Here is a 23,890-nt window from a genome sequence, read left to right on the forward strand (position 1 = left end):
TGTTGGGAGCTATTGTTAGCGTGTGAATCATACTGTAACCGATTTGGTCTGGTTTCTCGGCATGTCTAACGGCATGTGTAGTTTGCTGTGCCGTAACTATGGTATCTACCCTTCACACAGGATGTGGGTGCAGCAGAGGTGAAACTGCTGATTCTGGAGAACATCCTACTGAGCCCTGCACATGATGTCTACCTGCTGGTGGGCACATCCATCCAATACAAGGTCCAGAAGATCAGACAGGGAAAGATCACAGGTAGGTCTGAATTTGAATCAAGTAAATGAACAATAAATGACGTATTGAATCACATGTGCCAAGAATGGTTAGATGGTATTCATATCACAGCTCAGGGTGGCTTGTTACAAGTTCATGAATTAAAGGTTTATGAAATCACCCAGGTTAGTTCTGTTGTGTTCCAGAGTTATCCATGCCCTGTGACCAGTATGAGCTGCACCTCCAGAACAGTGTGGCTGGGCCTGATGGAAACCAAGAGCTGGCCGTGGCTAGTCTGGACCAGAGCACCTCCACTGTCAATGGCCTGCACCTGGGACATATCAACGTGGTGCTGGATCATAAGAGTATCCTTTAAGACATGTCACACTTTACATGATATTGATTAGTTTTGGACTCTTCTACTGCGCTATGACATTATTTGGGAACTATGCAACAACATTTAGGCCTGTGGCAGTCATGAAATTTTGTCAGCTGGTGATTGTCATACAAATAACTGCCTGTCTCACGATAATTGCTCATTAACATAAACACGTTTAGCGTCTCCGGCTTCCACGCATAGCCTACAAGCCACTGATGTGAACCTTTGGAACATCTACATTTTAAAAATTCTAATAAATTCATTTAATATAGACTACACCATCGGAATAAATCCATTATTTATTTTAGGCATGTCTGAAGAAACATGATATGAAGAAAATGTAGCCTATTTCAGAAGAACAGAATAGCATATTCTGAGTCATCCTTATGTTGGGTCCTGATCTGGCTATGCCATATGGCTGTGGGCTACACTAGTTAATTTAGCAGACAATATTTGCTTAATTCCAGTGGCATTTTATTTTATTTTATAGTAGGAACAATATAATTGAACATGAATAAAATATTCCCCTAATGATTTCTGATGGAGTGTGCACATGAGGCTATTCTGTGTTGAGCGGTTAACAAAGAAACAGGTACTCCTATATATTTAATTTAGAGTTATTAATGCAACTTTAGTTGAGATACAAACGTTAGGCTATATGTTTTGATTTCTAATACATTCTAAGGTTGCATGATATGACTGATGCTGATTTGAAAAAAGTTGCATGAAAGACGAGTACTTCATTTTTTTAATATGCCAGGTAAGCTACACTGGTTGTAAAGCGGATGAATGTGCTTAATTTTAAGAATAGAGTAATAAATATAGCAGCATGAGAAAGCTGGCATTTTAATGAGGGAAATAAGTATTTGACCCCTCTGCAAAACATGACTTAGTACTTGGTGGCAAAACCCTTGTTGGCAATCACAGAGGTCAGATGTTTCTTGTAGTTGGCCACCAGGTTTGCACACATCCCAGGAGGGATTTTTGTCCCACTCTTTGCAGATCTTCTCCAAGTCATTAAGGTTTCGAGGCTGACGTTTGGCAACTCAAACCTTCAGCTCCCTCCACAGATTTCTATGGGATTAAGGTCTGGAGACTGGCTAGGCCACTCCAGGACCTTATTGTGCTTCTTGAGCCACTCCTTTGTTGCCTTGGCCGTGTGTTTTGGGTCATTGTCATGCTGGAATACCCATCCACGACCCATTTGTAATGCCCTGGTTGTGGGAAGGAGGTTCTCACCCAAGATTTGACGGTACATGACCCCGTCCATCGTCCCTTTGATGCGGTGAAGTTGTCCTGTCCCCTTATCAGAAAAACACCCCAAAGCATAATGTTTCCTCCTCCATGTTTGACGGTGGGGATGGTGTTCTTGGGGTCATAGGCAGCATTCCTCCTCCTCCAAACACGGCGAGTTGAGTTGATGCCAAAGAGCTCCATTTTGGTCTCATCTGACCACAACACTTTCACCCAGTTGTCCTCTGAATCATTCAGATGTTCATTGGCAAACTTCAGACGGGCATATATATGTGCTTTCTTGAGCAGGGGGACCTTGCGGGCGCTGCAGGATTTCAGTCCTTCACGGCGTAGTGTGTTACCAATTGTTTTCTTGGTGACTATGGTCCCAGCTGCCTTGATCATTGTCAAGATCCTCCCGTGTAGTTCTGGGCTGATTCCTCACCGTTCTCATGATCATTGCAACTCCATGAGGTGAGATCTTGCATGGAGCCCCAGGCCAAGGGAGATTGACAGTTCTTTTGTGTTTCTTCCATTTGCGAATAATCGCACCAACTGTTGTCACCTTCTCACCAACCTGCTTGGCGATGGTCATGTAGCCCATTCCAGCCTTGTGTAGGTCTACAATCTTGTCCCTGACATCCTTGGGGAGCTCTTTGGTCTTGGCCATGGTGGAGAGTTTGGAATTTGATTGATTTCTTCTGTGGACAGGTGTCTTTTATACAGGTAACAAGCTGAGATCAGTTGCACTCCCTTTAAGAGTGTGCTCCTAATCTCAGCTCGTTACCTGTATAAAAGACACCTTGGAGCCAGAAATCTTTCTGATTGAGAGGGGGTCAAATACTTATTTCCCTCATTAAAATGCAAATCAATTTATAACATTTTTGACATGCGTTTTTCTGGATTTTTGTTGTTGTTCTGTCTCTCGCTGTTCAAATAAACCTACCATTAAAATTATAGACTGAACATTTCTTTGTCAGTGTGCAAATGTACAAAATCAGCAGGGGATAAAATACTTTTTCCCTCACTGTAGGCCTATGGGCTCGGCTACATGATGCATGGGACTGATTTGGAAAAAGTGACAAAGTATCTTAGACTGCACACGCTGGCCGTCATTCACAAGTGATATTGTCATCCATCAGACTGTTCTCAATGTAATCTTGTCTTTATATTTACCGAATAATATATGTGTGATATTAGTTTTGATTTAGAATGTGCCATTATCATACATGCACCTGTCGTATGCACTAGCATTTGCATTGATGTCAGAGTGATTAGAGGGACAATAAAGGGCTCAGTACTGACCATTAGCAAGTTTGGTAGGCTACCAATGACCATAAGTGGCATCAGAGCATAGTTTTGGAGAAGCCTAGTTAATGTGACTCAACGGTGATGTGGAATTTGGCTGCGGTCATGACTCGTGACTGCCGGTGTGTCGGTAGTACGGTCACCGTAACAGCCCTAATCATGTCACAACACTTGTTACATCAACAGGGTTGCGTAATTGTTAATGTTTGCAATGGTGTGTAACATGAATGGTGTAGTTTGTAGGAAGGGAGTATTGATGAAGTTGAGTGTTCCATTCTATCTTATAAACTGTATGGTTTGAGCCCTGAATGCTGATTTGGCTGACAGCCATGGTATATCAGACCGTATACCACAGGTATGACAAAACATGTATTTTTACTGTTCTAATTACTTTGGTAACCAGTTTATAATAGCAATAAGGGACCTCAGGGGTTTGTGGTATATTGGCAATATAACACACCTAAGGGCTGTATCCAGGCACTGTTCATAGGCAATACACGTTGCGTCTCGCCTTTGAACAGCCCATAGCCGTGATGTATGTATACCACACCCCCTTGGGCCTAAATATATCCTCCTCAGTGGATTGCAGTGCTCCATCTGTATATATAGAGGAGGTGAGTGCCTAGTGGAGCAGAGACGGGCAGTAATTTAACAGGACTTGACAGACTGACTAGCTAAAGCTCTACTTAAGACCCTACCCCAGCGAGTTGTATTGTGCACTTGACAAACACGAGACATGAACCGTGTTGTCAGTATAACTAAAACGGTCCCAGAATGCCACTCTTTGTGTACCTAATGTTATTGTCCTTAATAACAATTGCTCAGGCCTTCGCATGCAAGGGGTGTCTCGTCTGCCCAACGGGACTCTGTATGTGGTGGAACCAGGATACTTGGGTATGTTTGCATGCTTTCATCCTTGTGTATTAGCGATTTCAATTTTAAAGTGAACCGTTCCAGTTCAAATTTGAACTCGTGTTGTCTTTCTCTCCCAGGATTTAAGATTAATCCTGGAGAGAGCTGGGTCCTGGAAACAGGACGAGTGTATAATATCCTCATCGAAGTGTTTGACAAGTCAAGCAATAGGATTTACTTATCTGATGTAAGTAAGCTCTGCCTAAGTTGTCTTAATTCTATACCGTCATTGATTGACCGGTTTGTTAAATCTGTAACACTGTCACTCTCCATACTCTTCTCACTCTTATAAAATGGAAAACTTAATTTATTGTCAGTATAATTTTGCATCTTCCTCTTGATGTTTAATCAACTGCAGACTGAAATACAGCTGGGAGACATAAAAATACTGGAAAGGAAGATTTAGGACATTTTTGTCCTGCATCATTTGTCCTGCATCATTTGTCCTCTTTTGATGGTTGTTTTTTTCCACACTTTAAACAGTTCTTGTCTGTCTTATTTCCTTCTGTATTTTTAAGTGCTACTCTCTTGATTGTTTCTGTCTGCAGAACATTCGGATCGAAGCTGCCTTCCCAGAGGAGTACTTTGAGATTCTGGAGTCCTCCCTGAATGGGTCCTACCACCGTGTCAAGGCTTTGAAAAACGGGCTAACACTAATTGAAGCTGTGCTCAAATCTGTGGTGGATCAAGTGAGTTTTGTCATAACCTTGAATTAGTTTCTTTGCAGATATTTTGAGTTATCTTTAATAATTTATATCCAACTGTGAGAGATCATTATCATTAGTTAAAAATTGCTTGGTTATGTCTTAACAAGGTTGTTGTTTTTCTGTTCTAGAATGGAAGAGTCCATGAGCTGGCCAACACAGTCCATAATGAACAGGATGTAGAAATCTACAATCCCATAGTCCTCAGTCCCAGTATCCTCACGTTTCCATGGCAGCCTAAGGTTGGAGCCTACCAGTACACAATACAGGTATTTGTCCATTTTTAATACAAGCCCGTCTAGAATCATTCAGTATATGTTCACTGATACCCTTACTTTTTGGAACCCATGTTGCTGAAGAATCTCTCAAATCAGCCACTAGACTTGCATCAAGTTGTGTGTTTATGAATATATTTAGTAGGGCTGACCCCATTTAGTCGACTGGTCTATTTGTTGGTCGACTGAGATTTCTTTAGTCAAGCAGTAGCAAAAAAGTATAATAATTGAATGGTGTACCTGTCTGATTCGCGGCAGTCTGAGTGGACTAATCCATTGTGGAGGCCGTGGGGATGGCACAGTCCATCACTAAGACGTGCTACTAAAATTGTATATGGTTATATTACGTAAGAACAATGGTACAACATTAATTATATCGTTTTTTTTAACAAATGCGCTTTCTTCTGTTTTGGATAGCGGTTGCTGTCTGCGGCTCTGAAACATCAGTGCTCTATTGAATTGGCGTCTTTTGCTAGACCCTGTTGCTCTGTGCATAATAGCACATTTAACCAGCATATTGGTGTTGAGAACAATGTGGCCGAGGCAGCAGCGGCGTTAGGAGATGAGAAAACATCACTTGCCTTATGTCACGGTTGTGTGGCGAGACGGACCAAGGCGCAGCATGTTCTGAGTTCCACATAATTTATTACTGAAACTTACCAACAACAAAAAGAAACAAACAACGAACCGTGACGACAGAGGTGCTACATGCACTAACTCAAAACAAGATTCCACAACACAGTGGGGAAATGGCTGCTTAAATATGATCCCCAATCAGAGACAACGATAAACAGCTGCCTCTGATTGGGAACCATACCAGGCCAACATAGAAATAAACACACTAGATCACCCACCCTAGTCACACGCCGACCTAACCAAAATAGAGAATAAAAAAGCTCTCTATGGTCAGGGCGTGACAGTACACCCCCCCCCCCCAAAGGTGCTCAATAGGGGAGGGTCCGGGTGGGTGTCTAGCGTCAGTGGCGGCTCCGGTGCGGGGCGAAGTACCCACTCCGCTCGCAGATCCGCCAACATCGGTGGCGGCTTTGGTGCGGGACTTTGCCCCCGCCCAAACCACGGGTCCGGCCATGGAGCTGGGTAGGACGCTGTACCCGGACTGGGCACCGCCGCAGAGGAAGGCTCTGGCCAAGGAGCTGGGTTGGCCGCCGTGCCTGAACTGGGCACCGCCGCAGAGGAATGCTCCGGACTTGGAGCTGGACTGGACACCGTGCCTGGACTGGGCATCGGCGCAGAGGAAGGCTCTGGCCTTGGAGCTAGACTGGACGCCGTGTTTGGACTGGGCATCGGCGCAGGGGAAGGCTCCTGCCATGGAGCAGGACTGGACGCCGTGCCTGGACTGGACATTGGCGCAGAGGAAGGCTCCTGCCATGGAGCGGGACTGGACGCCTTACCTGGAAGCTCCGGACCGTTGACCCCCGCTGGGGGCTCCGGACCGTTGACCCCCGCTGGGGGCTCCGGACCGTTGACCCCCGCTGGGGGCTCCGGACCGTTGACCCCCGCTGGGGGCTCCGGACCGTTGACCCCTGCTGGGGGCTCCGGACCGTTGAGTGCGAGGAGCAGGCACAGGACGTACCGGACTGGGAAGGCGCACTGGAGGCCTGATGCGTGGGGCCGGTACAGGTTGCACCGGACTGGTGACATGCTCTTCAGGGCGAGTGCGGGGAGCAGGCACAGGACGTGCGGGGAGCAGGCACAGGACGTGCGTAGAGCCGGCACAAATTGTCCCGGACAGATGACACACGGCGAGTACGGGGAGCTGGCACAGAACGTACTGGGCTGTGGAGGTGCACTGGAGACCTGGTGCGTAGAACCGGCACAAATTGTACCGGAACGGTGACACACACCTCAGGGCGAGTGTGTGGAGGAGACAGGACGTACCGGACTGTGGTGGCACACTGGAGGCCAGATCCGTGAAACCAGTGCAGATGACACCGGACTGGTGTCCTGCTCCTCAGCACACCCACGCTGCAGCACTCTCATCGCCACCACCTCTCTCTGGAATCTTTCATCGAGTTCCTCCTTTGACTCCCTGACGGTCTCTGACTCATTCCTCGGCTCCGCCGACTACACCGTGTGCCCCCCCCCTCAAAAGCTTTTTCGGGCTGTCTTTTGGGCTGTCTTTGTGGCTGCGAACCCCGGCATCGTCGCTGTCCTCCCTTCTCTCCTTGCGTCTGCTTCAACGGCAGGCTTTTGTATCTTGCCAAGATTTCTTCCGAAGTCCAGGATATTCTCTCCTCGATCTCGTAAGTCCAGGAGGCCATCTCTTCCTGGGCACGCTGCTTGGTCCTGTTGTGGTGGGATCTTCTGTCATGGTTGTGTGGAGAGACGGACCAAGGCGCAGCGTGTTCTGAGTTCCACATAATTTATTACCTAAACTTACCAACAACAAAAAGAAACAAACAACGAACCGTGACAACAGAGGTGCTACATGCACTAACTCAAAACAAGATCCCACAAAACACAGTGGGGAAATGGCTGCCTAAACATGATCCCCAATCAGAGACAACGATAAACGGCTGCCTCTGGGAACCAAACCAGGCCAACATAGAAATAAACACACTAGATCACCCACCCTAGTCACACGCCAACCTAACCAAAATAGAGAATAAAAAGGCTCTCTATGGTCAGGGCGTGACACCTTATTTGTCTAAGAAAAGTGAGGAGAGAGTAAACATCAATCATTCAATATCCTAACTGGCTTTATAGAGCATCCATATATGTATGCAGAAGTAAGACAGATCCTGCTTCTGTTTGAGTGTTTAAGATCTACTGATTCCGTGAGCACCAAACCTAACCAACCACAACATGTCGGATAAACAATTTCACATTCATCTGTTTTTAATATTTGCTATGCTGTAATAAAGGCTTTATACTTTTTTTTCGTTAGAACAGCCTCTCTGGTATTTATTTATTTTGTTTACATTGTTCCAAATTGTCAGAAATTGTATTTCTAATAATAACCCTCCTTTTTCTTGATCTCATTGTTAATAATAATAAGTAATGTTATCATTAGTAAGCTTTGCATAGCAGCCTTGTATAACCACCCTAGACTTGTAGGCCAAAGAGCACATCCTGTTTAGTCTTAATACCGTAACTTAGTTAAGCCTATATTTCAATACTTATAAACAGTACCTGTCAAAAGTTTGGACACCTACTCATTCGTTTTTTAAAAAAATGTTTTACTATTTTCTACATTGTAGAATAATAGTGAAGACATCGAAATTATGAAATAACACATATGGAATCATGTAGTAACCAAAAAAGTGTTAAACAAATCTAAATATATTAGAGATTCTTAAAAGTAGCCACCCTTTGCCTTGATGACAGCGTTGCATACTCTTGGCATTCTCTTAACCAGCTTCATGAGGTAGTCACCTGGAATGCATTTCAGTTAACAGGTGTGCCTTAAGTTTAATTTATGGAATTTCTTTCCTTCTTGCATTTGAGCCAGTCAGTTGTGTTGTGAGAAGGTATGGGTGGTATACATAAGATAGCCCCATTTGGTAAAAGACCAAGTCCATATTATGGCAAGAACAGTTCAAATAAGCAAAGAGAAATGACAGTCCATTACTTTAAGACATGAAGGTCAGTCAATCTGGAACATTTCAAGAACTTTGAAAGTTTCTTCAAGTGCAGTTGCAAAAACCATCAAGTGCTATGATGAAACTGGCTCTCATGAGGACCGCCACAGGAAAGGAAGACCCAGCGTTACCTCTGCAGAGGAGAAGTTCATTAGAGATACCAGCCTCAGAAATTTCAGCGCAAATAAATGCTTCACAGAGTACAAGTGTCAGACACGTCTCAACATCAATTGTTCAGAGGAGACTGCGTGAATCAGGCCTTCATGGTTGAATTGCTGCAAAGAAACCACTACTGAAGGACAACAATAATAAGAAGAGACTTGCTTGGGCCGAGAAACACGAGCAATGGACATTAGACCGGTGGAAATCTGTCCTTTGGTCTGGAGTTCAAATTTGAGATATTTGGTTCTAACTGCCGTGCCTTTGTGAGACACAGAGTAGGTGAATGGATGATCTCTGCATGTGTGGTTCCCACCGTGAAGCATGGAGGTTGCGGTGTCGGGGTGCTTTGCTGGTGACACTGTCTGTGACTTATTTAGAATTTTAAGTCACACTTAACCAGCATGGCTTCCACAGCATTCTGCAGCAATACGCCATCCCATCTGGTTTGCGCTTAGTGGGACTATCATTTTTTTTTTACAGGCCAGTGACCCAACACACCTCCAAGCTGTGTAAGGCCTATTTGATCAAGAAGGAGAGTGATGGAATTCTGCATCAGATGACCTGGCCTCCACAATCACTTGACTTCAACCCAATTTACAATAGTTTGGGATGAGTTGAGCTGCAGAGTGAAGGAAAAACAGCCAACAAGTGCTCAGCATATGTGGGAACACCTTCAAGACTGTTGGAAACACATTCCAGGTGAAGCTGTTTGAAAGAATGCCAAGAGTATGCAAAGCTCTCAAGGCAAAGGGTGGCTAATTTGAAGAATATAAAGTATATTTTGATTGAACACTTTTTTGGTTACTACATGATTCCATGTGTGTTATTTCATAGTATTGATGTCTTCACTATTATTCTACAATGTAGAAAATAGTAAAAATATAAACCCTTGAATGAGTAGCTGTGTCAACTTGGAAATTGCATTCACGAATGAATGACTGTTTTTAGTCTTTGCTGTAATTAAGGCTTTACAAAAAAAAATAACATTACAACATACTCTCTGGTACGCTTATAATTCATTTGGTATTGTTTACATTGTTCCAAACGGTCAGAAAAATCATATTGTAATCTGACAGCACACATAATATGCAAGCAGCGCATGCTCCTTACATTCTTTTTCTTGATCTCTAGTTTTATCCACAACTAGTCAAATGTTTTCCAAACATCTGACTTCTCCTTTACCTCGAGCAACCAGTAACATTCTCCTATTGGTCACGTGCATGTGATGCATACATGCATCACGTAAAGAGAGCAAGGGTTGAGGGAATAGGGAATGTTTTTCCAATACGAGGGATTTCAGTAACAGAACTTCAGTCAGAAATGGCTGTAATTGCAGTGCGTTCGGAAAGTATTCAGAACCATTGACTTTTTCCAGATTTTGTTACGTTACAGCCTTATTCTAAAATGTATTGTTTTTTCCCCTCATCTACACACAATACCCCATAATGACAAAGCAAAAACAGGTTTTTAGAAATAAAATAACGGAAATGTCACATTTACGTAAGTATTCAGACCCTTTTACTCAGTACTTTGTTGAAGGACCTTTGGCAGCAATTACAGCCTCGAGTCTTCTTGGGTATGACGCTACAAACTTGGCACACTTGTATTTCCGGAGTTTCTCCCATCCTCTCAAGCTCTGTCAGGTTAGATGGGGAGTGTCGCTTCATAGCTATTTTCAAGTTTCTCCAGAGATGTTCCAGTCTGGGCTCTGGCTGGGCCACTCAAGGACATTCGGAGACTGGTGTCCTTCTGGAAGGTTCTCTCATCTCGACAGAGGAACTCTGGAACTCTGTCAGAGTGACCATCGGGTTCTTGGTCACCTTTCTGACCAAGGCTCTTCTCCCCCGATTGCTCAGTTTGGCCTGGCGGCCAGATCTAGGAAGAGTCTTGGTGATTCCAAGCTACTTCCATTTAAGAATGATGGAGACCACTGTGTTCTTGGGGATCTTCAATGCTGCATAAATGTTTTGGTACCCTTGGTTTTCCCCCTGACATGCACTGTCAACTTTGGGACCAAAATAGACAGGTATGTGCCTTTACAAATCATGTCCAATCAATTGAATTTACCACAGGTGGACTTCAATCAAGTTGTATAAACATCTCAGGGATGATCATTGGAAAAACCTGTTCGCTTTGTCATTATGGGGTATTGTATGTAGATTTTAGCTTAAGACAGTAACGTAACAAAATGTGGAGAAAGGGTCTGAATACTTTACGAATGCACTGTATGCTACTGTCAACTTGTAAAACTGGCCAAGTATGTACTGTATAGGTGTAGTGGAGATAGAGGCCACAAAGAGTGAGAGGAGTGTCCATTATGCATCAACAGATTACTTATGTTGCTTGTGTAGCTCTGAAATGTGGTCTTGATGGCTCAGTTGGTTGAAAAATACTGGGAACACCAAACTGCTGTGTGAGTGGCTACATGAATTCATTTGCAATGCAACCATAATAGAATGATCATAGGAGACACAAAGCTATGTGAAGCTGAGTATGATCCTATTAAAAAAATTAACTCTTCCCTTCAATTTCTAGCACGACCTCCTAAGAACAATTTGATACAAAGCCATACTGAGCAGCACAGCAGGTCAATTTGATAATAATAAACATTTCTAAAATCCTGTTTTCGCTTTGTCATTATGGGGTATTGTGTGTAGATTGACGACATTTTTTTTATTTAATCCATTTTAGAGTAAGTCTAACGTAATAAAGTGTGAAAAGGGACGGAGTGTAAATACTTTCCTAATGCACTGTATGTTGCAGTTTCAGCGACATGGATGATAAACTGCGCAGCAAGTCTGAGCACAGTCAAATCAATTGCGGTCGGACTCCCTCTAGTAATTTGTGTGTCTTAATTATTTCATCAAACCGTGCACTTCAAGCAGCCGACAAGGTCCGTGCATATAGTTGAGTTGATTAAAACACACAGGATATGTCTATACATTATTAATTGAAATAAAAAAAATCAACCATACGACTGTTTGAAAGAACAGACAACTTGGTCGACCTATTTTATTTTTTATTTTTTTTGGGGGGGGGGGGGGACAGAGCTAATATTTAGACATTGCTTTTCTGAATCCTCTTTCATTACTTCTTATTACTACCTTCTAATTTGTATAAGGCCAGACGCTGGCTTAAAATGACAGAAGTTGAAGTGTCTCTTGATGTTGTGTATTTACCCATGTTTCATTGTGTACCAGGCAGCAGGAGGCAGTGGGAATTTCAGCTGGTCCTCCTCTAACCTAGCCGTTGCCACAGTGACAGTCAAAGGAGTGATGACGACCGTCAGTGACATCGGCGTCAGTGTGGTGTACGCCCATGATGTACGCAACCCAATGCACTATGGCGCGATGAAGGTGAGACCGTGTGTGTGTTTACAGAATAACCTCATTACATAGGCTTAGGGAATGTGATTTTGGGAAGGAGGTCATCTTAATGGGAGATTTTAATATTAATTATGAAGACAAGTCTTGTAGGAAAACCCTCAAACGGATCACTAATACCTTTGACCTTACACAGCTCGTTAAAGGGCCAACCAGGGTGACTTGTTGCTCTAAAACACAGATTGATTTGGTGTTCAGTAATAAACCAGAGAGAGTGACTAAATCATTCAATATGGTTACTGGGCTATCTGATCATAATTTAACACTTATAGCCAGAAAGTTGTCTAAGAGCAGGTTTAAGCTCTCTACTGTTAGAAAGCCGGATCAACTAAGAATACCTAAGAGTGAATTAAACTATTTTGAAAACGCAATTAATGGAATTAACTGGAATGATCTCTTGTCCTATACAGACGTGGAAGCTGATAGAAAAACCTCACTATCCACAATCCAGGCTACAATAAATGGTTTCCTAAAGAAAATCAAATCCAAACCTGGCCAAAAGAACACTCTTCCTTGGCTAAATGGAGAAATTTGGAAATTGATGAAAGAACGAGATTATGCTCTAAAAACAGCCCTAAAATTCAAATTAGAGCATGACAGACGTAGGTTTACCATGTTGAGAAATAAGGTGACGAAAGAAATCAGACAGGCCAAGGCAAACTTTTTTATTAACATAATTGGTGAGGCAAAGGGAAATTCTAAATTGATCTGGGAGAATCTAAAAAAGATAACAGGGAAAGACCATAGTAATAATGCAAAAAGACTAGAAATCATGGTGAATAACAATCTAACACAGGATGCAGTCGAAATGGCAATAGCCTTCAATTCGTACTTTATTGACTCTCTCAAGGTACTGACACAGAACCCCTCCACTGGTTTCTTGGGCTCAGTGCTAGTGAATGACGCTCAACCTAAGGGAGATTTCTGAGTCAAAGGTGAACAAGGTGATTAGCTCACTAAAGAACTCTAAATCCAAAGATGTGTTTGGGCAGGACTCTACCTTTCTTAAAAACTACAGAGTCACTCATTGGCCCCATTACTAAGGTCACCAACACATCTATTGGTCTGGGGGTGTTTCCAAGGGTATGGAAGTCAGCCATAATAACGGCCATCTTTAAATCGGGCGACCCTGCTGACGTGAGTAACTACAGGCCCATTAGTATACTACCTGTAGTGTCGAAGGTTGTTGAAAAGTGTGTAGCAGAACAACTGATTTCCCACCTCAACAACAGCCCCTTCACATTACACTCCATGCAGTTTGGCTTCAGAGCGAATCACTCCACAGAAACGGCTTTCTTCTGGAAAATGTGAAGTCCAAGATGGACAAAGGGGGCGTTGTTGGGGCTGTGTTTCTGGACCTAAGGAAGGCTTTCGATACTGTTAACCATGAGATTCTCATCACAAAATTGTCCAAGTTCAACTTTTCCCCCGATGCTTTGAGATGGATGAAATCATACCTTGAAGGCAGAACTCAGTGTGTCAGAGTGAGCAATGAGCTGTCGCCCACTCTTAGCTATGATGTGGGCGTGCCCCAAGGGTCAATACTGGGGCCCCTCCTTTTCAGCCTGTACATTAATGATCTGCCTTCTGTCTGCACTGGGTCTGAAGTTCAAATGTATGCAGATGACACAGTGATATATGTGCATGCAAAGAACAAACAACAAGCTGCACAAGAACTCACTACTGTAATGGTCCAGGTTACAAAGTGGCTCAGTGACTCGTGTTTGCATCTCAATGTGAAAAAAACTGTTTGCATGTTCTTCACAAAGAGGGCAACAGATGCTACTGAGCCAGATGTCTGTGTCAGGGGAGAAGCTCCAGGTGGTATCTGATTTTAAGTACCTTGGCATCATACTTGATTCCAACCTCTCTTTTAAAAAGCATGTGAAAAAGGTCATTCAAATAACCAAATTCAACCTAGCTAATTTCCGATTTATACGAAATTGTTTGACCACAGAGGTAGCAAGACTGTACTTCAAATCGATGATACTCCCCCACTTAACATACTGCTTGACTAGTTGGGCCCAAGCTTGCTATACAACATTAAAACCTATTCAGTCTGTCTTCAAACAGGCTCTCAAAGTGCTCGATAGGAAGCCCAATAGCCATCATCACTGTTACATCCTCAGAAATCATGAGCTCCTGAGTTGGGAAAGTCTTGTGCAATACACCGACGCATGTCTTGTATTCAAGATCCTAAATGGCCTAGCTCCCCCTCCACTCAGTATTTTTGTTAAACAGAAAACCCAAACATATGGCAGCAGATCCACAAGGTCTGCCATGAGAGGTGACTGTATAGTTCCCTTAAGGAAAAGCACCTTTAATAAATCCGCTTTCTCTGTGAGAGCGTCCCATGTCTGGAATACACTGCCATCAGACACACATAACTGCAACACATATCACACTTTCACAAAATGCATGAAGACATGGCTAAAGGTCAATCAGATTTGTGAACAATCCCTAGCTGTGTATTGCCGCTTTCCATGTTGTCTGTAGCTTGTGAGGTGTGAAAACACTTTGTTGTTTTTATGGATTTTGTCTTGTTGCTTTTTGTTCTGTTGCTCTGTCTGTATGCTACATCTTGCTTGTCCTATGTTACTCTGCGTGTGCTCACTGTTCAATGATTGTCTATATTGTAATTGTTTTTAATAACCTGCCCAGGGACTGCGGTTGAAAATTAGCCGGCTGGCTAAAACCGGCACTTTTACTGAAACGTTGATTAATGTGCACTGTCCCTGTAAAAATAAAATAAATAAACAAACATATCTTACGTCTTTTTGAACTGATATTAAAACTGTACTGGTTAGTATATAATGTTTGGAAGAACGTTACGTCAATTAAAATAGTTAAACAAGTCCATTGAAACATTTTACAAGAACTGTTACCATTGTCTGGACTTCAGCTGACATGTCTCACTGTCCTTCTATCCCCTACCCCCAGGTGTATGTGGTAGAGCCCGTGGGGATGGACTTCTCTCCCTGCCCGGTGGAGGCCCGTGTGGGGCTGGTGCTGGAGCTGCCCCTCCGGATCTTTGGCTTGCTAGGGGAGGGGGGAAAGTGGGGAGTGGAGCAGCGGGTGATGCTGAGCGACTGCAGTCACTTTGACCTGCAGGTGGAGGAGGAGACCCAGGGAGTGTTCCAGCTGCTGGAGGGTGAGGCATTCCCCCATACTCTGCGCATAAAAACCTGCAGTTAAAACCCTGACAATACTTTACCTAGCTTGGGGGCAGAGCCTTCAAAAAGACCCTCTGTAGTGTTCAACTTTTATGTCCTCAGATTGGCAATACGGTTTTAATTTCCCTTGATCCACAGAGGAGCATAAGATCCACCACTTACATTTGATTACTAGCCTTGGATTTGAAGCATCTTATTGTCTGTTGTGTGTCTGTGTTGAGTAAGATGTGTATGAAAACAGGTAGACTTTGTTGTCCTCTAGGGCCGGATTGCAGCCGTATGTCTCTGTCTGTCTCTCTCCCTCCCTACAGGTGTTAGACTTCAGTGCAGGTTTTGACATTATTGATTATAGCCTACTGCTGGAAAAACGTATGTCTTATGGCTTTACACCCCTTGCTATAATGTGGATAAAGAGTTATTTGTCTAACAGAACACAGATGGTGTTCTTTAATGGAAGCCTATCAAATATAATTCAGTTAGAATCAGAAATTCCCCAGGGTAGATGTTTAGGCCCCTTGTAAATATTTCTAAAACTAAAAGTATTGTATTAGGAAAAAAACACTCACTAAACCCTAAATCTCAACTAAATATTGTAATAAATAATGTGGGAATTGAGCAAGTTGAGATGAATAAACTGAGTAACACTAGATTGTAAACTGTGATGGTCAAAACATATTGATGCAATAGTAGCTAAAATGGGAAGAAGTCTGTCTATAATAAAGTGATGCTCTGCCTGCTTAAGAGCACTATCAACAAGGCAGGTCCTACAGGCCCTAGTTTTGTTGCACCTTGACTACTGTTCAGTTGTGGTCAGGTGGCACAAAAAATTGCAATTGGCTCAGAACAGGGCAGCATGAATGGAGAGAGCTAATATTAATATTATGCATGTCAATCTCTCCTGGCTGAAAGTGGAGGAGAGATTGACTTCATCACTACTTTTATTTATGAGAGGAAATGGGAGGCACGCAGTACTACATAGAGCCATGACTACATGGAACTCTATTCCACATCAAGTAACTGAAGCAAGCAGTAACATTAGATTTAAAAATCTGATAAAAAAACACCTTATGGGACTGCGGGGACTGTGAAGCAACACAAACATTGGCACACACACACGCAATAACATACACACTATACATACACATGGATTTAGTCATGTAGTGGTGAAGTAGGGGCCTGATGGCACACAGTGTGTTGTGAAATCTGTGAATGTATTGTAATGTTTTAAAATTGTATAAATAGCCTTAATTTTGCTGGACCCCAGGAAGAGTAGCTGTTGCTTCGGCAGCAGCTAATGGGGATCCGTAATAAATACAAATACAAATACAGGTAGGTTGGCTCCAGGGCAGGACCACTGCAGTGGGGTACGGGCCCAGGCTCTTGCCCCAGGATACACAACCCTGACGGTCAGCTACACCCACGGCAACGTCCACCTCAGCACCAAGATCACCATTGCTGCCTACCCACCACTCAGAGTGAGTCCATGCCCCCCTACCTGTACCTTAAGGCATGGCCTAATTCACACATGTTCATTTCATATTGGTCTACTTTAACCTCTTTCCCGGTCAAAGCACAAAAAGAGACTTGAGATTGAAGTCGTTTTGTATCTTTGTGTTGATTTGTAAAGCTTGTTTTTAACCCCTACACACCCTGATGAGTTGTCCTTTTCCTGTGCTCTTTGTTGTGATGCTATCTAAAATCTGCTCAGTGATCTTCACTCACTCACTCACTACTCTCCCAGCCAACTCTCCCCAGAGCAGAAAAGCCTTTCTCTTAATTAGCAGAAGATTGGGACACGCACACACTTGCGCTAAAGCCTGTCGCATGCTTCCCAGTCGGAACAGTTTGCGCCTATATTATGCCGAAATGTTGTCTTTTTTTGTTCGTTTTGGTCTTAGGCACGTTTTTTTTGTTGTTGCTGTTCGCACACCTAACATTTTCTTAAGGGAAGTCTAAGTTCAGTAGCGGAAGTAAATTCGAATACAATTTTATTAATCACATGCTTCGTAAACAACAGTTGTAGACTAACAGTAAAACAAATGCTTACTTAAGGGCCCTTCCCAACAGTGCAGAGAGAAAGGAGATAAATAATAGAAAAGTAAAACACGTAATAATAGATACACAATGAGTAACGATAAGTTGGCTATATACAAGGGGTACCTGTACCGAGGTGATATGCAGGGTATGAGGTAGTTGAGGTAAATATGTACCTATAACTAGCAATAAAGTGACAGATAGTAAACAGTAGCAGCAGCGTATGTGATGAGTCAAAAAGTTTGTGCAAAAAGGGTCAATTGCAGATAGTCCAGGTAGCTATTTGGTTAACTATTTAACTAACTATTTAGCAGTCATAGCTTGGGGGTTGAAGCTGTTCAGGGTCCTGTTGGTTCCAAACTTGGCATATCGGTACCGTTTGCCATGCAGTAGCAGAGAGAGCAGTCTATGGCTGGAGTCTGACAATTTTTAGGGCCTTCCTCTGACACCGCCTGGTATAGAGGTCCTGGATGGCAGGGAGCTCGGCCCCAGTGATGTACGCCCCTTCGTCGGTGATTGGTCAACAGTACTCCTCATAGTAGTGGGAACTATGGATGTGGTTCTTCAATGAAGTGTTTGTCATTAACTTACTGCACCAAACATCTTAGTTAAATGTAAAATTATGCGACTAAGACCTCAAAAACATTACAGATTTTGTTTATTTATCTTAGATTAATTCTGACTAATTTGAGGAAGTGTATACTGGGTATGATGTTGCTATGGCGTCTCAAGAGGGACAAACAGTAATATTAACATAATATCTCGTTTTTCAAGCGAAGGTCTTTTAAGGGATTATGCGAGGCACAGACGTTCGCTTAGCTGCTAGGAGAAAACCGAACCAGTATGCGGGCGCCTTTCAACACACAGACACACACATACTTTCACAACACACACTTTTTCTCTGCGATCAGGGCAGAAGTGCAAGGATCAGCTAATGTTAAATTACCTCCTGGGTTTCGTCAGTGTTTTGTGCGTTTTTAATTATGCCCTCATGCACTCAATACACTGATTTTGTTTTCTCTTGCTGCTTTGGCTCAAGTACTTCACTGTAATGGAATTGATGTCAACTCGGCCCTTAGAATGGACAATTTATGTAAAGCAGAGAGGCATCTCCATTCTCATGCATGGATCATTTTGTCATGCATCTTCTCTTCCATGACCATGGGTTTTCATCCCATTAGCACAAGTGCATGGTAAGACAGTGCTCTTTGGTACACTACCAGGAAATTATTTTATTTTAGGACGTTAAGATAAGCTTCTAATGAGTGAGCCAGACTTGTCGTTACTCTTTCTCTTAGAAGGACTCTGGGAGTTTATGCTCCCTTCAAATAGCTACTGTAGCATTTACCTTACCAACCTTTTACCACGTTGTCTGTCTACGTGCTTGACCTAGTTTGGCTGTCTCACTTGAACACATTCATGTGTTATTTTCTTATTTAAAAACCTCCTGAAGTTGAACCATTTTAGGATTAACAGTGTCAAACCTGAGAGCTTTATCCAGAAAACATCTAACAAAAAATAAGCAGTAAATGTTCTTCATCAAATATAATTTGACTCTACAAAATACAGTATGCCACTTCTCCATTCACAAACCTGTACATGCTCTACATGTTGTCATGTGCAGGCTGTGGACCCTGCCTCTGTTGCCTTGGTGACCCTGGGCTCCTCTAAGGACATGCTTTTTGAGGGTGGGCCCAAACCCTGGGTCCTAGAACCCTCCAAGTTCTTCCGGAACCTAAAGGCTGAGGATGAGAACAGTGTTAGCCTGGCTCTGACCGGGCCCACCTCCCGCAGCTACCTCCGACACTGGGTCAGAGCCACCTGTAGAGCCCAGGGAGAACAGGTGAGGGAATGGGCTTTTCCTTGTTCAGCACCTACTGAATATGGCCCTAGGCTTTAAAAAACGTTCTAGCTCTTGAAGATGCACTGTAGATGAAATGCTTTGTTACAAACGGTAATACGTGTGTTATGAACAGGTAATAAGCGTGTTATAACTACCTCTCCAGGTATTGGCACTTACTGTGGGGAACCAGCCTAGTCTGACCAATCCCTATCCTGCGGTGGAGCCAGCAGTGGTGATGTTTGTGTGCGCCCCTCCCTCTCGCCTCACCTTGGTCCCTGTGTACACAAGTCCCCAACTGGACCTTACCTGCCCTCTGCTGCAGCAGAACAAACAACTGGTGAGAAAAATAAAAGGGCAGTGTTCACACAGCACACATACAAACACACTTGGCACAGGAGCTGGCTACACAAAAGGCGGCGGCAACGGTAAACATGTCGTCCCTCACAAATGATGTATTAAGTGATCTCTATGGCAAGACGCATCATTCACCCAAGTTGAGTAAAAATTGGGCTAGTGGTTGCTGAGATATCGTGTGGGTTAGCTAGACTCATATCCCAGAGTCAAATAGATCAAGTGATCTAAACATGTGCCTGTTATAGCACCACGTGAGGTCGATATGAATATTCTTGCATATATTGAGTCTTGACAGTGTTTGCTACATGTGTACCAAATGTGGTTACTATACAAATATTCTTGACTGATTTTATATGCATTTACGTTCCAGACCACGTAAATGTTTATTGGTCAATAGCAGCCATGTTGTTTTAGGTACTAGTCTGGAAAATGTAGACCTTTGTCCATAGATGCCACACAGCAAATTGGTCATTCGGTGTCAGAAGAGTAGCGTGTTTTTCACAAAATTCTAAATGGTGGAAAATCCATCATGGCAACCTTTATGGGTCCCTGAGGCAAATTTTGTTCCTTGTAAGGAGAGACTTATGTACCAAATTTCATGACTTCGGTCAAACTCGGTGAGGTGCGTGACCTTTCAAAGTTTGCTTTTTCAATTTCAATCTCTTGTAATAGCGCCACCATCTGGCCAATCAGTGTCATTTTGTAAATGCCTGATCTCTATGGCAAGACGCATCATTCACCTAAGTTTCTTCAAAATCGGGCCAGTGCTGTTTTGAGCGATCGCGTGTGACTAACGTAAGAACGAACATACTAACGGACGGAGACAGATCCACATTCCCCTCCCCAATATCATTGTGGGGGACAACTAAAGACATAAGATCATGTCAAGTTTGCCGTTCTGCCTTTCTTATTTGCACCTGGGGGGATAAATAAAGTTGTATTGAATTGAATGTCTTCCTCCCTGTCAGTTTAATTTAGAAAGAAATGGTGCGTTGGAAGAACTGTGTAACATTATTTGTTGCAGGTGCCTGTCTCAAACTACCGCAACCCTGTGCTGGACCTGGCTGCCTTTGACCAGCAAGGCAGGAAGTTTGACAACTTCAGCTCTCTGAGTATCATCTGGGAGTCGACCAAGGTGTCCTTGGCCAGTATCGAACCCACCATGCCTATGGAGCTGGAATTACTGCAGGACAGCAACAAACAGAAGAAACTTCATGGTATAATTTTGATATTCCTCATGATGGTATTCTTGCTTGATTTGATTTTTATTCTTTGGTCTAATACCAGGTGAAACCAGGTATAATACCAGATGTTTTTGAAGGCAATTTCAACAGTTTTGTCCAACAGAAATGTCCTCTTGTGTGTCAGGTCGTCAGACGGTCCTTGTCCACCACCAGTCTGGGACTGCTGCTATCACAGTAACAGCTCTGAGTTACCAGGTCCCACACCTCAAGGCTGCTAAGGTTCTCAGTCCGGTAAGACAGAAACATAACCTTTAGCAGAGAAACATCACATTTACCTTACGTAAGTAGACAAGCCACCATTTTGAGAGCCATTGTGAACATTTGCAGGTTTTTCACTTCCTATGACTGGCAGGCAGGATGCTGTTGGCTGAGTGTGTGTGGTGGCCTGTGACCACAGAAAATAAACATTTCATCAGCTTAGAGGTTGCTATAGCAACACAAGACATGAGAGCCGAAAGTCAGATCTTCAAGAACTGTACAGATGTGACCCACCACCTGGATTCGGTCCTATGTAGTAAAATTTGACATTGGATGAAAGTAGAGACTCTGAGCTAGGAAATTGTATATCATACACTGCAGTTGAGGAACAATGGGGAAATAATTCTGCTTTGAAATTTGTTAAACTTGTAACCCCACTTTTGAGAAAATGGCCCGTGAATGTTTTGTTACACATACCGGAGAGCTCTAATTTGTCTACACACATTTAGCATTGTTCGCACCCTCTTAAGCCTTAGCCCCACACATCTCTTTTAAGGATTCACAGTGTGAATGTAGTAGTAAAAAATACATTTTATCTAGTCCTTGGTCTATATCCTAATTGGACTTTGATGCAGGTCATGTTATTCACATTATCGTCTCTTTTGTTTAGACATGTAGCTAGCTAGCGAAACAATGAACTAATATCTGAAATCTAATGCCGCGTTCAAAACTACTGGGAAGTCGAAAATATCTGACTTCCGACTTCAGTGCATTCAACTGGGAACTCGGAAAAAACTAGCTCCAACTGGGGAAACATTTATTTGAATGGTCGTCCAACTTGAAATTCCAACTCGGGCCTCTTTCTAGAGCTCCGACCTGAAGATCACTGAAGTGAGGATTTGACCTCGTATTTTTCGGATTTCCCAGGTATTTTGAACACGGCAATACTACCACGCATGGCTCTGCAGGTAGCTACAGCTAACCAACTAGGTTCAATGTTAGCTAGCTAGCTAACATTAGGCTATTACTAGCAATGCAAATGGTTTCAGAGATACAAATACTATTACTACACAGATCATACACGTAACATTAGCTAGCGAGCCAGCTTGCTAACAGTACGCATTAACTTGCAATGAAAATGACTTTCTGGCAAAATTAGAAACTTATAACATCTGAAAATGTAGCTAGACTCCTACCCGTATACATGGATGAACGCTTCTCTCTCTGTCATGGATGTGATGGTTGCCCTTAGTTTGAAGATGTAATCCGGACACCAGTGTTTTATACAACAGTCTTCTTTCTGTTCTCTTTTTGAACTCTCTCCGCATTTGGCAATCATCTCTCTGCTTCCAACGGGCATTACACTGATTTCAAAACTCGGTCAACTTCTTCCATGACAACGACACCGTTTCTTCCCAACCATTGTCATCAGAAGACTCTACCATGTCTGGTTCAATTCAAATGTTTTTACGTAAATCAGGGATTTCCTCATTGTCTGATTCATTTTCAGAGTCAGCATGGCAGAATCATCCTCTAGAAAGTAGTCCATCACAACTTTTTCCCACTGAGCTTTGTCAAGGGCACTATTACCTTCAGGGCAGCGATGTTGAGAGAAGTAGAAAAATGTTTTCAGTTCTTCATGATATCTTTCAAAAAAAGCTGCAGTAGAATGGATTATCCACACATACTGAGCTGCTCATGTTAGACAGAAGCATGCTACTTGTCCAGCCCATCCATTATCTCAACCAATCATGGCTAGAGGGAAGGTTCCTGTATTTTTCCATGGCTAAACCAACCCTCGAAATGTAACAATTTCATTAATATTTACAGATGGAATACAAGTTTGTTATTAAGGCACATGAAAGTTTACATGTTCCCGGAGGCATTTCTGCAAAAACAACAAAAAAAACATTTTATTTAAAAAAAATTGTTCAAATGCCTCTCCTGTGAAGTAGTGACGTGCGACATAGGCCTAGTTTCTTGAAACGGGTCACAAATACTAAATTACAGCATTTAATTTTGCCAATGATACTAAGACTTCCCCTATGATTTCACTTGACCTTAACCACAGAACTCAACTTTTTAAGAACACTGCCATGTAGGGTAATCTCATCTTGGTGTCACTCTGACACCTGTAACCATGGCACCCATCCTGTTTTATCTCTCCCTCTTTCTGTCAGTTTGATCCTCTGACCGCTGTCTCAGCCACCCTGGAACTCCTATTGGTGGAAGACGTAACCGTCAGTCCTGAAGCTGTCACCATATACAACCACCCTGACGTGCGGGTAAGAACTGGAGCCTGTGTGAAATGTTCAGTAGTGTTACAGATAGAAATGTATGGCATAGAGCTGACAGAATACAATGTGACCCATCCTTCACTGTCGCTGTCAAAGGTAATATCTGTTCCGTGTATCCCATTTCTATGGTCCTATAGTCTTCCCTCACTGGGCACCACTACTACTGTATCTTAATCCTGTCTGACCGTTGACCTGCCTCACACTGTAATCTTCTTACTGAGGTCACTACCTGCCATGTAACCCCCTCATTCAGTCTCCCTCTGTATCACTGACTGCTCACAGATCCCAACTAGCCGATAGCACTGGATTATGATGCCTTGAAATTAGAGCTGGGGCGATAAACCGAAAAATTATAGACACCGACCAAACCGACCACTTATCGTAGACATTTTGCTGATATCGTTCATTACGATAAATAACCTCTAGGGCCCTACTAGAGAAATGTGAAGTTTGAAATGAAATAAGTTTGCTAATATGGTGGTTGATGGGACAATTGATAGCTACAACATTGAAAGTAGTAGTAGGAGTTATTTCTTTTTTTACTTAGGTTTATAACATTAATGTGCACCAATCGTTCA

The 23,890-nt window shown here is 42.9% G+C and overlaps 1 protein-coding gene across 1 annotated transcript in view; it reads left to right on the plus strand.

Annotated features, from left to right (window-relative positions):
- nup210 (nucleoporin 210) overlaps positions 1 to 23,890 on the plus strand; it is a 64,909-nt gene that overhangs the window by 11,546 nt on the left and 29,473 nt on the right. The window contains exons 6-19 of the mRNA XM_029719854.1: positions 121 to 253; positions 418 to 576; positions 3,957 to 4,025; positions 4,124 to 4,230; positions 4,592 to 4,732; positions 4,879 to 5,016; positions 11,987 to 12,142; positions 15,110 to 15,320; positions 16,672 to 16,817; positions 19,001 to 19,219; positions 19,383 to 19,556; positions 20,598 to 20,790; positions 20,942 to 21,048; positions 23,196 to 23,300. Of these exons, the coding sequence (XP_029575714.1) occupies positions 121 to 253; positions 418 to 576; positions 3,957 to 4,025; positions 4,124 to 4,230; positions 4,592 to 4,732; positions 4,879 to 5,016; positions 11,987 to 12,142; positions 15,110 to 15,320; positions 16,672 to 16,817; positions 19,001 to 19,219; positions 19,383 to 19,556; positions 20,598 to 20,790; positions 20,942 to 21,048; positions 23,196 to 23,300 (2,058 nt within the window). The remainder of the gene's footprint in view (positions 1 to 120; positions 254 to 417; positions 577 to 3,956; positions 4,026 to 4,123; positions 4,231 to 4,591; positions 4,733 to 4,878; positions 5,017 to 11,986; positions 12,143 to 15,109; positions 15,321 to 16,671; positions 16,818 to 19,000; positions 19,220 to 19,382; positions 19,557 to 20,597; positions 20,791 to 20,941; positions 21,049 to 23,195; positions 23,301 to 23,890) is intronic.

Source organism: Salmo trutta, chromosome 28 (assembly GCF_901001165.1).
Source record: "Salmo trutta chromosome 28, fSalTru1.1, whole genome shotgun sequence".
In the NCBI taxonomy this organism is placed as follows: domain Eukaryota; kingdom Metazoa; phylum Chordata; class Actinopteri; order Salmoniformes; family Salmonidae; genus Salmo; species Salmo trutta.